Genomic DNA, 17,454 nt, shown 5'->3' with positions numbered 1-17,454 from the left:
TTAATGTCATCATTCTTTATTTTTGTGTTTTAGTGATCCATAAATAATTCTGTTCCACATCACTATATGGAACCGAATTATTTACCACCAGTGACCAGGGCAACTTGAACTAACTAGTCCAAGTTGCCCTGGTCAGTACAGACGAGATAAAAATAAATTAATTAGGGACGTATATCTTCATGGACTTGACGTGGCGACACCCGTACCACTTCCCATTTGTATATCTAACACCATACTTTATCAATGGAGCAGGACATGTCACATATAGGGATGCCTAACTCACCAGTTCTATACAAAAAAGGCGTAACAGTTGATTACGAAGTAAAAACCAAGTAGTAGGAGATTAATATATAAGTAGATATCTACTTATAGTCTGTGTTCCTATGAAATATAATGAAATGAAATAACAAAATATTGTTGACTTATTTGGTTTTTATTAAAACAGCATTGCTTTACTGGACATCCCACCTTTTGATAAGAGCTTTCATACATATTAAGAGCACCACTTCAGTTTGACTAAATTGAAGTGTACCTACTCCAAGTGCTTGATGAAAATCACCTTACCCATAATAATATCATTATTTTATGACTATACACAGGCACAGTACAGATCCCTGTCTCGTATGACTACGTGTTATTCGGTTTTACTCCTCTAATAGAGGATTTTTTATAAACTCATTAACTTAAAAAAAAACGAAACACTTGCTCGTAACGTGGACCTCATTAATTCGATATAAGGCTCATAATACATAATATTAGACACGCGTGTTCTATTTAAAATTACCGTACTTGTGTTTTTTTGCTCGCAAGTGTAATGAAAATCGTTTATGAAACGCGTATGGTGCATTACTTGTTACAATCTCGGCTTTCTTAGCGCGTTCACTTTCAACTCACGCCTAATACCGCCTCGACTGTAAAATGAAATATACCCATACTTGATGCATAATCTACTATTGTTAGCTGGCATAGTGCTACTCTCTAGAAAAGATTTAAATTTTAAATCGTACCATGGAAAACCAAAAATTTGTTACGACCTCTGTCGTAGAAGCCTATTAAAAAATTTAATCATGAAATGTTAATGGGGGTTTCTGGCGGTCGATGTGGCTACTACTTTGGGTGTAACTATTGTGATATGTACCATTATCATTGAAGTAGTGAGGTTTTATGATCTCAAAAATGCACCGAAAATTGCCCAACCAAATGCATTGGAAAAAAATGTATCTTCTCCCACAGCTTTATCAACTCTCCAAGCACTGGCGGACAAGTGGAAATAATATCCAAATAATATATCTGTAATAATAAACGGGTTTAAACTTTCCTTTTCCATGTTGACATGTTTTAGCAGGTGGAAGCGTTAATTATATCCCCTGTCAGAGGATATAATCGTGGGATATAATTTTTGTCTCCTCTCTGTGCTGGGGTTCTAATAATTCCTAGCGGGGCTTCGTGTGTGTTTTGGACCTCGATTTGGTTGACGTAGGGAATACCGAAGCACCTACTGAACCTAGTTTTATTTTTAATTAAACATTAATAAAGAAAAAATAATAAATATACTACGACAATACCCACATCGCCAGTTAGCAAGCGTAACTTGCGTTGTGGGTACTAAGTTGACTGATGAATATTTTTATGCTAAATAAAGTTTATAAGTAAAAATAGTAGCACTTAAATTTATTTTATATTTAAGTGAACCGACATAAATCCACAAAATATCTAATTACACCGAACAAATAACACTAATTCGTCTAGAGAACAAAAGCTTTTCATTTCAACGTAACCGAAAAGATGCTTTATTGTTCTCAATGGCTTTCTCCGCCACGATGCAGTCTGATAAAAATGGGAATAAATTGTGAGGATCTTTGCAAAACAATAGTTGGAAATGGTCTACGCGAGAAAAAGCCGGATGCAAATTCCATTCATATTAATTAGCAAAGCGAGACGGGGCTTTTACGAAATTAGTCCGTGATTCCAGTGAAGATTTATTGTTGTGCTTGAAATGGTTTTTGGAGCAAAGGTAGCCATTTAGTTGTTGGGAAATTGATATCGTCTGCCTCAGTTTTAAATTGAATCGACGGTTCGCGTTTGTCAGTCGCGTGCATTTTGTGCTGGCTAGGTTTAGTACCTACCTATCCGTTTATCATACTAACAATATACATAAACGCATTAAGCGTGTTTGTTGGTGTGTCATTCTTTAGGAGCACAACGCAGCAAAGGATCAACGTGATTTTTTGACCTTCATATCCTGCGACATGTTCTAATTACTCCACGAAGACAGTCTCAGGCAAAAGCCAGTACATAGGAACAATAGGTATTAATAATTATATATGGTATAATTATATAATAATAAGGTAATTTATATACAAATGTACCTCATGATACAAATAGTTGTACCATACATTAATATATAAATTATATAGTAAGTAGTAGCAAAATCTTAATGATTTTTAGAAAATACTTATAAATATAAAATACCTATTTAATAGATATATTGCTACAATAGCAGCTCGCACCCGCGTTCCTACGAAATTTACAAAAATTATGAAAATGATAACATCTACCTATTTGGCTCATAAAATGGCTAATAAAAGCAAAACCAATATTTCAATCCAACCGGTAGTTCAAAAATTATCGCGTTTGATTTAAACATACGTACCTACCAACATAGGTACCTAATTATACCTACTCTAATCAAATCTGACTGTTCGTCCCCGCCACCGGTTTGGAGGGCACATTCTACCGAGCAAAAGCCGACAAGAAACTCAGCAGTTTCTTTTCTCATCATCAACATTATACTATCAACAATTTCTATCTTGCGGGAGATAAAAGCGGAGCGGAATGCTTCCAAGCAACCTAAATAGTGTTTAGAAATTCTTCAATTACCAATTTAAACCTCGCCTTAAATAAAGGCCCGAAATTAGGATTCCTATGGAATTCAGGTTATAAAATAGCGGAAAAACTTAGGAAACTCTTTTTTTCTTGCCACCTTTCTCATTGTGTTTATTTTTTCCATAAGTAGGTTACATTAGGTTAAAATCAAATCCACACATTTTTTCTTGCATTCAAGTTTCATTTTAAATTCCACTACAAGTTAGCTACCATCTCACACGGTGGTATGTCAAGATAAGGTAACGGGCTAACCTGGGGGGTATGGCAATTAAATATATTGAAGTTTAAACCCATACCCAATCGGTTTCTACGCAACATTATACTGGAACGTTAAATCTCTCAACGGAACGTCTATGTCGATAGATTGGTAACTAGCCACAGCCAAAGCCTCCCACCAGACCAGACTGAGAAAATTAAGAAATTAAAAATTCCCTAATTGTCCCACTTAAAACCACTGCGCCTCCCGCTACGCCAGGTAGGTCGTCAAAAGTTATGAACAGTTTATTTATTTATATATTAATTATAGCAAAAACAAATTAGGATACGAGTGAACCGGCAGGTACGACAACTCATACGATACAGCAAGGTTTCACCATCATCATCATCTCGACTACAGCACGTCCACGGCTGGACATAGCGTCGTCTCAGTGCTTATTTTTCCGAACGACCAATTTACATCTCTATGTTCAATCTCCACATAAAAATCATGAAAATTAAAAGTAAATTAGTGATCCCCATAATAATAAATTTTAAAATAATGGCATACCTATAATTAATGAAAAACAGATGTCTTTGAGATTTAGTTATGCAAACTGGACAAAAAGAGCTCTTTTTTAATATTCTACCACGTCGGTAGATTGAACAAATAAGCATTAAGACGACAATAGGTATTTTGCAGACTCGTTTCATGTTGTCTGTCCACCTCGCTTTCCACTCTAGTACCTTGTAACCCCAACGTCCATCTGTTTTTCAAGATATGGACCATATATGCAGCTTCTGTATGTTGGGGTGGAGAAAAGATAGCCACAGCACGGCTAAAATTTAAAAAAGTGCTATTCTTTCTCCGAGGGAACACTGAACAGGCAGCACTACTTTTGTACTTTTGTAAAACAGAAGTGGCACCAATGTCTCGCTTGCCACTGACTTGTTGTGTTAAGTCATTTATGGAGTAGAATAGAAAAAAAACTACATTGCAACAAAACACAAAAAAAAAAACGGGGCTTAAAAGTGAGCCTTCTGGGATAGCAAAGGCAATTTAAGGTTTAAATAGTGCGATAATACAAGGGTGTCAGGTTAAAGAAAACAAAGCACAGATAAGTAAAAACAATATATTTATAAGTATGTAGTTGTATTTCACCATGGCCTTGAAGGGTATAAAAACAAAAGGAATAAAATGAGCATTAGTCATTTCTCTTAATAGGTAGGTACTCATACAAAATGGAAGGTAAATTTTTTTTCAATATAAATGCAAAAAATTACTAACTTACTTATAATTTCAAAAATAGTATCTAAAAATCACGAAAAAATATCAAAAAATACTTAATAATTTTTCAAATGCATAGGTAACAATAATCGTCCAATAATATTAGCGTTATAAAGCAGGAAATACACAGATACCGGGGTGGTGGCGGACAGACGTATGTCGTGGCAAGAGCTATGTTATAAACACATTATAGAATTACCTATGATACAAGGTTAATTGGAAATAGAGTACTAAGCTGACGGGTATATAATGAAACACTTTTGTTATACAAATGTTTGCCGATACCAAAAGTTTTAGAGAAATATAATTAATAATGTAGTTTTCATAAAATCGTTTTAGGTCAAATGGAGTCACGGATAGATATAGCAACAAAACGAAGGTTTTAGATTCCATTAAAACAATAAGTAATTCACAACTACGTTTACACGCATACAGGTACACGTGTAAACTTGACATCAAGTTATTAGAATTAGTTAGGGTTGAAATATTTTTCCAGGTTTTTATATGAATATAGTGAAAATATTTCTATTTCTAAATCGACTATTAGTGAAACTTTTTATGGGTGTTGTCTTTGTACCCCCTTAATATTATAGGTATTATGTATGACTATTCTAATACGAAATCAAACAATTTCAATATTTGCACCACGGTCCCAGTGTGTAAGTGCTCAAAACTTATCTCTTATTTATCGGAGGATTAGGTTGAGTAGTGATTACAGACAAGTTTTAGAACATAAGTTATCTAAAAAGATTTGTATAATGTTACAAAACTCATGTTATCTTACGACTAATCAGCTAGATTAATAGAACATGCTCATGCACCGGTAATTCCTATCATCGTCCCATTAACATTAGGGATCTAAGTTAGTATTTTATGGCGCTGCGCCAACGTTGACCTATTTATTACCAACGCGTAGACCCTGGTTGTTGTGTCCGGTTACGGCAAATCGACACAGTCATCATTATTGACGGCCGAATGGCGCTGTGGGCAGCGACCCTTCTTTCCGAGCCGTGGGTTCGATTCCCACCAATGGAAAATGTTTGTGTGATGAACATGAATGTTTTTCAGTGTTTGGGTGTTTATATGTATATTATAAGTATTTATGTATATTATTCATAAAAATATTCATCAGTTATCTAAGTATAACACAAGCTACGCTTCCTTTGGGATTAGATGGCGGTGTGTGTCGTAGTATATTTATTTATTTTTATTTATTATTAACCCATTACCGGTCTACTAATTCAATCGAGCCTTCTTTCAGAATAAGGATTTAAGGCTGTACTCGCTGGCCAAGTGCGGAAATAGAATAGTCGCGCCTTTGAGTACAATATGAAGAACTATCAGGCTCCTTTCAGAATAAGAAGGATCTAAGGCTGTACTCGCTGGCCAAGTGCGGAAATAGAATAGTCGCGCCTTTGAGTCAATATAAAGAACTATCAGGCATGCACTTCGTCCACGAAGTTTCCTTTCACCGTTAAATCAAGTGGTATAAGTGTAATTTAATTGCTTCAAACACACATAACGAAAAGTTAAAAGTCGCGTGCTTGAGGACGCACTGGGGCCTTCGAAAGGAAGGCCGAAGTCCTAATCCTAGCCATTAGTATATAACCGCTTCCCAGTCGCAGTCACCATATTATTCAATATTACAGTCAAATTATACACTAGTAAGCAGGAGTTACAAATCGGCTAAGGTACGGCGAAGAAATCCTTGCACTTATTTTACACTTTAAATTTTTTTTTCTGCTTCTTATTAATAGCTGTGTCGCGTCGTTAACAAAATTTGTGTTTGTTTGCACAGCGCCTTATTATGTTATAATACTACAACTATACAATGTTTTATTGTTACAATGTTAAATAACTTCGTAAGTTTTACAATTCAAACGTCAACCAATTTCTAGGTTCTAGACATTCACTTGTCTTATGAAATAATGTATAGATATTATATATAAGTAGCTAGATCAAAGCAAAATTCACAGCACAAACCTTAAACTTTTATATAATCATTTGTGTTTTGTTCATCCGTTATTAAAACTTGTCTTTACTATTAATTCTATATTCACCTGTCATTAAAAAAACAATAAAATCTTAAAATAATATATAATTAACATGTATATAAATTAATTTGTACGATTAAGGTGAATTCGTCACCGCAATTGCCGTCAGTCACAACATTAGTAGATTTTTATGTACTTAAACATCGCACAATCTTTCTGAATGACCCGAACTTTGCCGTCGATGATGTTCGCGCATTGACCGTACACAATGTCAACAATTGAATTAACTTATTCAAATAAGTCAATTCAAAGGTTGACATTGAATTATTTAAATCCGGCCGCTACCATCTTTGACTCCACCATCACTTACCACCAGGTGAGATTGCAATCAAAGGCTAACTTGTAGTAGATTATTTTTAAAAAATCCGCGCAATCTGAAACCGGGCCGTGGTTCTTTTTCTTGCAAGGTTTGATTTCAGACAAACACCGGAAAAGGTGAAACTAAATAAAAGCTTGTAATGACGTTACAGTGAGGTACTCGAAAACGATTTCAAGCCTGCTGTTTTTTTTATTCAACTGCAATATTGCAGTCAATGTCGAAGCCTTGACATCTCACCTGGTGGTAATAGATGGTGCAGTCTAAGATGGTAGTGGGCTAACCTGTTAGGAAATATAGCACTTATATTTTTAACAGTTTCTACGCAGTCACGACTAGTCAAGCCATACTTAACTTCCATACAAGGATCTTAAAAAATTCTAAATTCATTTATTTCAAGTAGCCTAGTTTACAAGCATTTTGGAATGTCAAGTCAATCTGTTTGAAGTGACTCTAACACCGGTCAGGAAGGAGAATTCTACCGAGAAGAAGCCTGGAAGAAACTCAGCACTTGCTTTTTTCAACATCATTTTACAGTTTATTTTTCCACATATCAGTAAATTTGTTTTAATACATTGTTTAATTTTAGGTAAATGTAGATCTAATATTTTTACAACACTATAGGTTGTAAAAATAACATATACCCATACAAATTCAATTGCTGCTGTCAGGTAGTCAGATCGCATCGATTAACAAAAGCAATGTCTAACTGTGAGCACTTTTCCAAAATCTGTGGCTCCCTTGAGGAAGTAGTGATTATCACATTGAAACTATCCCTTGCGGAATTCGGCACGCCATTAGCTGTGCCACTCAAACTGATGACAGATGACTGAGTCCCCGCGTATTTTTATTGATTTCTCAATTTCTAAGATTGAGTTTTTCCTTGTTAGCAAAAAGAAGAATCATAATTATTAAGTTAGGTAGTAAACCTACGTTTATTTTCAAAAATAGTTTAATCTGTGAGATCTCTTTCCTTAAGCCACCCTTCAATTGTTTAAATTTAACCAAATTGAACGACTAATCGAATTAAGTCCCTCGCCCAACGCTGGATTAACCACTGTCACCCAACAGTTGATCAGTTTTGTATGACATGCTAAATATGCTGTATTAGCACAATTCGTTTGCAACCTGTCTTCTGTCACAAGCATACACATAGTCACAAGCAATTGCCATTTTGAAGGTGACAGTTCTGTATTAGATGAGAAGATGCAACAATTACTACTTTAAAATGAAACAATGTACAAAATAAAACCTATTGTTTTGCACAACTGAGTAGGAGGAATCAAATAATTACAGAATCCAATATCAGGCGTATCGTTTCGCGCAGGCCAAACCAGCACATTAACTGGACATACCTCACTATAATGTGTACTCTAAGTTAAATGTAGCAAACATACAATACTAAAATATATACTCCCAATCCCATGATAATATAGCCAGTTTAATTCACCTTATATTAAATGCCAAACACAACCAAAGTATTTAAAATATTTTGTACGATAATAAAAAATCTAAAAACTAATAAATAAAGAATTTTGTTTTTAATTTACATAAATGTAGAGTAACTATATTATAAAAGCCAATTTGGTAAGATACTCTTTCTTAATTTTAAAATAAATTATCTAATAACATAGTAATTTGTTTATTCACTACATTTGATTAATACTTTCTTGTTTCAAGGAACTAATTTTAGCTAAGTCTATCTTAATACATATAATAAGTAAATGATTTACACAACATTTTATAAAACATGTAAATAATTCTGAAATGTATCATAATGATATATTAAAGAAACCAGTTCTTTACTTAGAAGGTTTAACCCGTGTACTTTATGAAAAATCATTATTGGGTATAATTTAAATATGTACAGTCAAACTACTTAGGATATTTAAAATTGATAGACAATTATAGTTAGCAAAAGTCCACATAATATAAGATAAATACATTAATGTGTTGCTTGTTAGTTAAACAACATATTTTTACCAGATAAATATTTGAGACAAATTAAGTTTTTGATAGAATATCGAAAAAAACTTGTCTGTAAATAAAATTTTCATACCTGAGCACACTTTTCTATTGTGTAATTAAAATTGTGTTAAGTTCTTACATAGATTATGCTGATTTTAAGAGCAAAATTTTTTACTTTTTCTCTGCGCACCATTGGCTTTCACAGGCAAGGTGGAGGCAATGGAATATCAATTATTTTGCAAATCTGTAAATGGAAGTTTTTCAAAAGTGCTGCCTGATTGTCCTTTGAGCCATTGATTGTGATTGTTGGAATAAATGTTGGTCTTATAATATTAGTGTCATCACCATGTTTTTTCAGTAAAGCAGATCCATGAGCATGGACAGCACAATTATTTATTGGTTCTGGAGCAATACCCATTTCTTTAGCACACTGAAAAGAAAAAATTATAAAATTATTTACATAAATATTAAATTATATTTTTTGGAATAAGATGCAGATAATATGCACATGTTGGTTGATCATTATGTAGCTTGGGTAGCAAAACTCTAATAATTTGAAACAATACACCTAGGATTTTGTAAAAAATATGGAAATGTTATCATCTTTAATATCATAAATTTTTTAGAACACCAGTTTGTTTGAAATTCTTTAACAAATTAGAATCTCAAATTTTTTTTCTAGATGAACAAAGTTGACTCGTTGATAAGGCATTAAGTATGTCTATTGTAAATTAGATTATTTTCTAGTGCAGCAAAGTTAAAAAAAAATGTATTAGTTTTGTAAATGAATGCCTTGTCTTGTATTGATTATTTCATCTTAAAGAGAATTTTTAATTAAAAATAAAGACAAACACTAGTTAGTTAAAATTGTTTGCTTAATAGCATGAAGATAAATAAAAACAAGTAGGTACCCGAGACAGAGCTAGATCAGCATCCAAATTGTCACTTATCATACACTTAGTAATTTTGACAGCACTAGTCATGTTGCCCAATGAATCAATTGCACAAGCATGAACTTTATTCGCATAACATTCTTCCTCACCATGCTGACAGGAAAAGTAATATTGTCCATTTTCCTCTTTGGTCTGTAATTAAAATTGTGCTTATTTAAACCACTAGGATACCAAATAATTTTTATATTACTTATTATTATTACATTGCCAAGATGAACCAGCTGACCCTAGTTTATAGAACAAAATGTAAGAAAGGGGAAATTTATTGTTTACATATAAGTTCTACATAACAAGTTACTAAATTAAAAAAAAACAATGCATGGCCTCATATAGTGGTTAAATTAGTGCAAATTTGAAATCTAATCTTATTTGTAAAAGCAGCAGGGATACCCCATATATTTTAATTAATGAAAAAATGGCCATTTACATTTTTACTTGTTCTATTAATTCTTAAAAAACTTACAATTTACTACTAATTTGGCACCTATGATGCATGTTTCAGTGTTTTTGCAACCATATTTTGGTTAAATTATTTAAGTCAATAAACTACTCCCTGTAGACAAATCACCAGGGTAACATAATATTATCAAAGCCAATGTGCAATGTCCCTCCCCAGCACCTCTGAAAATTAATTATTGTGAAGAATACACAGAAACAGGTTGGAAAGTATTTACTAGAAATAAAAATAGTATACTTACACTAGCCTTGCCATAAGGAACTAAAGTTACGTCAATGAAGTCTGATAACTTTTCAGTCACTGGCCATAATTGTTTTATAAAGAAAAACTTGGAGTCAGGACAGAGAGCTTCATAGTACACTTTTATTTTTATTTTGTCTTGTTTGTGCTTATTGTACTTATCATCTTCGAGCTCCAGTATAATACGCTACAAATAATATTTTTTTGTTATCTTTAAGAATTTGGTAAAGTACATAAAAAAAATTTATAATATTGGTTCAGAAACTTACATCGGAATACTCTAGAGGACTACCTCTAGATTTATCTGGTAAAAACAATCGAAAGCATTGCCATATAATCAATGCCAACATAACAAACACAATTAATCGATAACGATTACACAAATAAAGAGCCATTTTGCAAGCAATTTGTTTAATTTAACCAAATTGTCTAAACTGCTGGGTCTGTAATTTTAAAATGCCTACTCAAAAACTTTCAATATTTCAAATGACATCGACCAGCACCTATAAGGTTTTTATACATAATTTCGTATACCAATAACTAATTACTTCTTCATCTTCTTTCGCTTTTTGGGTCTACGATTATTTTTTAAAATGTTTTTGGAAGATCACAAGAAAACCACGATTATAATCTCACTTTAGTTTAACAAATGACATTGACATTTAATAATTTGACATTTTTATTTTTTCTTACTCTTTACCGTAGGGAAAGGCAACGGTAAATGCACCGCACAGCCATGATTTGACAATTAAATGTCACTTTTGTTTCATTAATGTCATAAGTTTTTTTTTTCAAATTGAACAGTGAACAGACTAGGGACAGACAGTGAATCACTGCAAAAATAATGTCTCTTAAAACGTCTTCCACGCCAAGTGATTCTTTAAAACTTTAAAACTCCACTCCACTCTTTAAAACTTTAAAAGTTGGTATGTACGAAATTCAAATCGTACACAAATGTATATACGTAGATTGTAAGCATGCCCTTTTTACCAAAATTGTTTGTATAAACAAAATTAAAGCTATAAATAAATGACGTTAGGTTATGCTATAATAAAAAACTCTTTAGAAAGACACCTTCATTTATTCAACCAATTGTAGAGAGTTAAACTTTTCTACATCGTAAAAGCCTGCTTTGACTTGTCTACCACCGAAAAATCTACCATTTAAATCTACTACTGCTTTAATAGCACTTTCAATTCGTTTGAACTCAACAAAAATTCTAACAGCTTCATCATGAGGTACATTTGGTAATTCAAATATCAACACCTTTATGACATCGCCATATTTTGTGTTGCATTCATCTTTCACTTCAGGTTCAAGTTCTTCATCAACATCACCAGGACCCACCATATTCTGCAAAACAAAGTAATATCATCAAGCAAGAATAATCATACAAAAATAAGCAGATTTAACTATAAGCCGCCTTGTCTATGCCATCTTGTGAAGATATGTATTTTCAAGATTTAAGATAGTAATAAAATAAATTATATTTAATGTTATAAAGAGGAAAGATTTTTTCATTTGTTTTTTTTTTTTTTGTAACCAATCCGAAAAATCTGTACCGATTTTAACCCTTTTTCAAAACAAAGCTGAACTATCACGAAGTAGCAGCCTGTAACTTATTTTCAAAAAAAATGAAGTTCCTTTAGAAAATTACAATAATGTAACCCAAAGTAGCATAATTTTGCTTATTCAATTCAAATAGGTGGCGAGCGCTGGCAATCCTATTGATGATACTTAAAAATTATGATCTACATCATTAGAGTACAAATTTTTACCTACAAAAAATACCTAAGGGAATAAATCTAATTATCATAGAGATGTCGCAATAGCAGCTTTTGTTTTCTAAAATTTTATTATATCGCCGGTTGAAACAAAAGTAGGTTACATTAATATCCGTATCCGTATTAATTCTTATTGTAATAAATAGTTTTATCATCAAAAGTATTTATATAGCAGTAATATAAATACTTTATAATTCATTCTAATGTGACATTTAACTACTACACTTATTATTGCAAAATTTAATTTTAAACACTGCACCAGTTTTGTTTTTAAAGAATTGACATCCCTAAGTTGCTTAAGAACTACAACTAAATTGAATGCTTTTTACCGAATATATATTTTAGTAGGTATCTTTATTTGAATTAACTTGGAATACAATGTTGTCTCTTAATATATAAAGATTACTATTTGTAAATTTCTGGTTAATGATAGAAGCTGAAACCGACGTACACTAAATTTATTTTCAAAATAGTATATATTTACTTATTCCAGTAAACACAGCTTACCCAACGCGATTTAAATTTTTTGATGCTAACACACATCTCTTAAAATAAATAGTTCCAACGGCTTGCTTTAAGAACAAAACAACCGCCGACGAAGTCGCGGTCAATAGCTAGTAATAGGTGTATAATATACCTACGTAAACATACTTTAGATCAAACATAGTTATATTTTTACCACTCACCCTTAATAAAACTACTTTACTGGGTGATTTCATTATTTCCGTAATTGAAGGTTCTTGCTTAGAAGCTTGTGGCGAATCAGATGAGTTTGGAGAGTCTGCGAAAGGGATATTAATTCTTAGTGCAAACATTGAGACTTTATTTAATAGTAACTTTATTTAATCAAGTAAACAAAAAACCAGTAAAAACACAGTTTCAAATGCTAACAATGTTACATGCTTGTAAATGAGATTTTCGCACGACTCATGATGCGAAGCATCAGAGTGCAAATTTTTTTTGCCTCATTTTTGCAGCTATTTTTATTATTATAGCCTTGTTAGTTCACGGAATCAAGATATTTTGCATACTATTGTCGAGATAATTTAATGGAGATTAATTCCATACTTTTTAAAAATTGATTTACTGTAAAAGAATCGGAAAAAAAACACCAAAATAGGTCAAAAAATGTTCCTGTCCGTCATGTGTGAAACCCGGAAACACTGTAACTTGTGAAACAATCCATTATTTGAGTTAAATTTTTTTTTTTCAAATTCTAATCGACGATTGTAGGTCACTGAATGCGAATGATTAATTAATTCAGTGTCGTTTAATTACAATTAATAAAAAACGAAAACTACAAGACTGTATATCTATATATATCCATCTAAAATTAACATGGATGGTGATATATCTTATATCTATAGATATTATTTACATTTATTCCACCAGGGGCGCTTGTGCAGTACCTTCCTAGTACAGCTGTTTTTTCGGCAACTAATTTTGAACGACTTATGTTTTTTTTTTTTCAATATTTGATAATTAAATGAGCATTATGAGTCGTGCACTTTTGGATTTTCCAAATTTTACTTATATTATGTTCATCTGTTTACATTGAATCAAACAATCGAAATTAATAAAAAATTTTTTTTACCACACCTAAACAAGTTTCATATTTAAAATCATACCTGATCCAGGTAGAATCGGGATAGCAAATCCAGGAGGTGGCATAACAGTACTATCTTTTTCATGAATGATTCGGCCACCACGCTTAGAAGTTTTCTCTACCTGCAATGCTACCGACATTCCTTGCTCCTTTTTACCCAAACCCTGACCTTCCTGAAATTTTACAATTATTAATTAAGTTATACTTTTTTGGTTATTTGAGTCAAAATAGTAGAAAGTTTAATTGAATTTATGCAAAAAAGAGTGTAAATTCAGCACACTGCTCATACTGCTTCCCTGTCATCTTATCTATACAAAGAGAGATAACTGCCAGCCATCTATTTATCAGATCAGTCAAGTATTTATTGTTATTCATATGCTAGATATTGATTTATCAACAAAGTTGGGTAATATATGTTTAAAATATTATGACCCATTAATCCTGAATAATTAGAATGCAAATTAGAATCTTATCATACCCAGTTTGCTTGCTAACATTTCAAGGTAATTATACAAGCATATATTAATAAAATACATAAAAAGATAAAAATACATGTAAATTTAGATTGTTTTTTAATTACAAACATATTCTCAACTATTTTAAATTGGTTATAATAACTTAGAAATGTTTTATGCTTTGAGAATAAAATTAATTATGTGCACTATTATATAAAAATAAATTGCTGTGCGTTAGTCTCACTAAAACTCAAGAATTTCTGGACAAATTGGGCTAATTTACATATTTAAATATTTGTGGAAGTCCAGGGAAAGTTAAAACTGTCAGAAAACAGAAAAAAAGTAGTTTTTCAAGTATGCTAAATTACATTGTATGTGTTGCCTGTTTTTTAGAACTGAAAAACGTAGCAGTAATATATACATACCCATAATTCTTTGCTATCTGTCCTTAATATCATAAATATGAATATTACGAGTATGTTTGGAACTGCCAGTAAAATTAAAAATCTTTAAGTAAGTTGAATTTTTGAGGAAGGTTGTAGACTACGTAGCTGTACACTGTGTCCCGTAGTTAACGCGGGTGAAACCGCAGGGCACAGCTAGTGAATAATAAATAAAAAAAAATTACTTTAAAGCCATATTTTGCCATAATCTTTGCTGCTATAGAACTTGCACCATATCCACCAATTGAGAAACCTGTATTAGGGCTTGGCGCAGGGACTACTGGTAGAGGGGGCGACAGTGATTCCATCGTGAGCGATGCAGGAGGTGCTATAGCAACTCCAGTTGCACGTTTTGATATCTCCTCTGCCTCTTCTTCCTCTGGTTGCTAAGAAAGAAAAATTATATCTTATTACAATCTACAAGTTGCATCTGAGCCATGTTATGAAGATACTGGCCCAAATATACTCTTCTATAATGCGCTTCAAATTTACTCAAAAATAAGGCTATAAATATATTAGAAAAATATTTTTGGCCACAATAGCACCACTCTATATCTGGAATCAATACAAACAAAAATTGTAAAAGATAAAAGACATAGAGCCTGAGGTTTTGTAAAAGTAAGGTATCAATCACTTTGTACTAGTGGTGCCATGATCAGTAAATACAATTAAAACCCATAACATTAAATGTCATAATTAAACCCCTTTACTTTAAGATTGTAAGGGAAGAATGTACCTAAAAAAATCAATAATCGGGTAAATACCATATTTTCAGGATATTATGTATAATAAATCTTAAATAATAATAAATTCTTTGTGTGTTTGTCGGCTGGATCAGATTAATATATAAATAAATTCCTAAATGGTAAACACTCATATGCTAGTATATATATAATATATATATACACTCATATATAAAGATAGCGTACGAAATTCGATCTAGACTTTGGACTCCCAAAAAACAGCCAATAGATTAAGTTATTCATTTCACTGAAGACTCCAGTGCAACTTCAATGGTCTTTATCTGGGTATCCCAAAATTTCTTTTGATGCCAACTTTACTTTCAGAGCTGGCTACTAGATAAGAAAAAGAATGGCAGATTGTAGGTACAGAGCCAGGCTCCCAATGTACTCCTTTGAGTAATGTGGCATTAGTTTGTTTCTTTTTGAAAAATATAAAACATAAACTTCAAAAATATCATCTCTATGATAGATATATTGACTTAATAGATATATTCGATGGCCGATTGGCGCAGTGGGCAGTAGCGCTGCTTTCTGAGTCCAAGGCAGTGGGTAAGATTCCTACAACTGGAAAATGTTTGTGTAAAGCACATGGATGTTTTTCAGTGTCTGTGTGTTTATCTTTATAGTTGAAGTATTTATGTGTCTTATAGTATACTGCCATGTGTGTTAATTTATATATATTACTTGTAAAAAAAAAGTATAGTGCTATAATACCATTGGTACAAGAGTTTTCTCTGGAGTTAAATCTTCTTCATCACCAAATCTTGATTTGCGCTTTCTCTCTGCTCTGTCAGCCCTATCATTGCCATCAAGGTTTAGCCTTTTGGCTTGCATTTCTGAAAATGTATGAAGCAATTTTACATGAATTATCTAGACACTGATGCAAAGTGAACAATTACATTGACTGGGAATTGCAAGGATCCAGAAAATCTTCTAAGTTTAAATTAATACATTAATGTACATAAACAATGATAAGTCCATAAATTGTTTGTTGTGGCCCCTAATGCTGTTTGTATGAATGCACTAAAACTTAAGCCACACTTGATACAGCACACACCCGTTTAAAATTATGACCTGTGAATGACATAACTGACTTATAAGAAACCAATTATTCATGGATGTACTCTAATGGTTTTACTGAGTTTTCAGCAATGTTTGAATTAAGAAATCAAATACAGAAAAGGTTATTATATATCAACACTCAATCCACCTCATGAATACATACCTTTGGCAACTTTCTCATAATCATTAGGCCACATCGGATCATACTCGTTAGCAACATTCCAATCAAAGTCACGGACATTTAAGGATGCAGACAAAGCTTTTGTTTGTATTTTCGGGCTGTCAGAGTTGGTATCCTCTTCATCTTTTGGCTTACTTTTTAAATCTATTACAGGGGTCAACACCTTTAAGAAGTTGATTAAGATTATACATTTTTTCAATCTTGAATGAATGAATCTTGGTAAGTGCTTTAAATAAAAAATCTTTTAGAACCATAATAAATTATTTACCTGATTGGATCTTCGTAATGCCTCCCTTTTAGGTTGAGTTACAGCAGCTTTCTTGAGTTGTAACTGTGACTGTAGAAGTTTAATACCTGAAGACCATCCTGCTACTTTTTCTGTTGTGCGAGCTTTTATTGTATCCAGATCGTCGTATAAAGACATTTTAGGAAAGAATATTCATTCATTGAATAATGCCAAACAATAATATAGGACAATAATAAAAAAAAATCCTGCTATTATTTTACACAGCAATCATCATTATTCATTCCATTAATTTGTCACGAATACATGTAACTAAACCGATTGAATAGTATCACGAGCATATCTTTTTCTGTTAGTTGTAAGATTTCTTTTTTGACAATTTTTTAGGTTTAGCCACACGGTCATTAGTAAATAGTTTGACGGGGCTAAAGTAAAGGGCTTTGACGCAGGCCCTATATCTGTGATTTGACGTATGTAACAATCACACACATATACACAGACCGTAATCCCAGAGGGGTACAGAGTAGGAGAACCCCTTCTGGGGTTACGGTCTGTGTTTATAATTTATCTATATATAAA

The 17,454-nt window shown here is 32.4% G+C and overlaps 2 protein-coding genes across 2 annotated transcripts; both read right to left on the bottom strand.

Annotated features, from left to right (window-relative positions):
* Positions 1–8,365: 8,365 nt before the first annotated feature.
* LOC120634148 (gamma-interferon-inducible lysosomal thiol reductase-like) lies at positions 8,366–10,994 on the bottom strand. Its single transcript, XM_039904566.1, has 4 exons — positions 10,627–10,994; positions 10,359–10,544; positions 9,619–9,792; positions 8,366–9,137 (listed from the first exon to the last, which is right to left on the bottom strand). The coding sequence occupies exons 1-4, from the start codon at positions 10,750–10,752 to the stop codon at positions 8,907–8,909; spliced, it is 717 nt and encodes a 238-aa protein (XP_039760500.1). The 5' UTR covers positions 10,753–10,994; the 3' UTR covers positions 8,366–8,906.
* Positions 10,995–11,418: 424 nt separating this feature from the next.
* LOC120634117 (splicing factor 45) lies at positions 11,419–17,332 on the bottom strand. Its single transcript, XM_039904509.1, has 7 exons — positions 16,900–17,332; positions 16,614–16,794; positions 16,103–16,224; positions 14,831–15,031; positions 13,770–13,920; positions 12,828–12,922; positions 11,419–11,710 (listed from the first exon to the last, which is right to left on the bottom strand). Exons 1-7 carry the CDS (start codon positions 17,053–17,055, stop codon positions 11,438–11,440), a joined length of 1,179 nt encoding a protein of 392 aa, XP_039760443.1. The 5' UTR covers positions 17,056–17,332; the 3' UTR covers positions 11,419–11,437.
* Positions 17,333–17,454: the final 122 nt, after the last annotated feature.

Source organism: Pararge aegeria, chromosome 2 (genome assembly GCF_905163445.1).
Source record: "Pararge aegeria chromosome 2, ilParAegt1.1, whole genome shotgun sequence".
Classification (NCBI taxonomy): Eukaryota; Metazoa; Arthropoda; class Insecta; order Lepidoptera; family Nymphalidae; genus Pararge; species Pararge aegeria.
Note: the sequence above shows the minus strand (reverse complement) of the source record. Positions and strands in the feature narration are given on the sequence as shown.

What these genes read in the sequence shown, in the direction of transcription:
- LOC120634148 (XM_039904566.1), bottom strand. Translation starts at nt 10,752, where the DNA reads ATGGCTCTTTATTTGTGTAATCGTTATCGATTAATTGTGTTTGTTATG. An exon ending in GTCCTCTAGAGTATTCCGAT is followed by an intron (nt 10,545 to 10,626) that starts GTAAGTTTCTGA and finishes TATTATTTGTAG; the next exon opens with CGTATTATACTGGAGCTCGA. An exon ending in CTGATCTAGCTCTGTCTCGG is followed by an intron (nt 9,138 to 9,618) that starts GTACCTACTTGT and finishes TTTTCTTTTCAG; the next exon opens with TGTGCTAAAGAAATGGGTAT.
- LOC120634117 (XM_039904509.1), bottom strand. Translation starts at nt 17,055, where the DNA reads ATGTCTTTATACGACGATCTGGATACAATAAAAGCTCGCACAACAGAA. An exon ending in CATTACGAAGATCCAATCAG is followed by an intron (nt 16,795 to 16,899) that starts GTAAATAATTTA and finishes AACTTCTTAAAG; the next exon opens with GTGTTGACCCCTGTAATAGA. An exon ending in TTATGAGAAAGTTGCCAAAG is followed by an intron (nt 16,225 to 16,613) that starts GTATGTATTCAT and finishes ATACATTTTCAG; the next exon opens with AAATGCAAGCCAAAAGGCTA.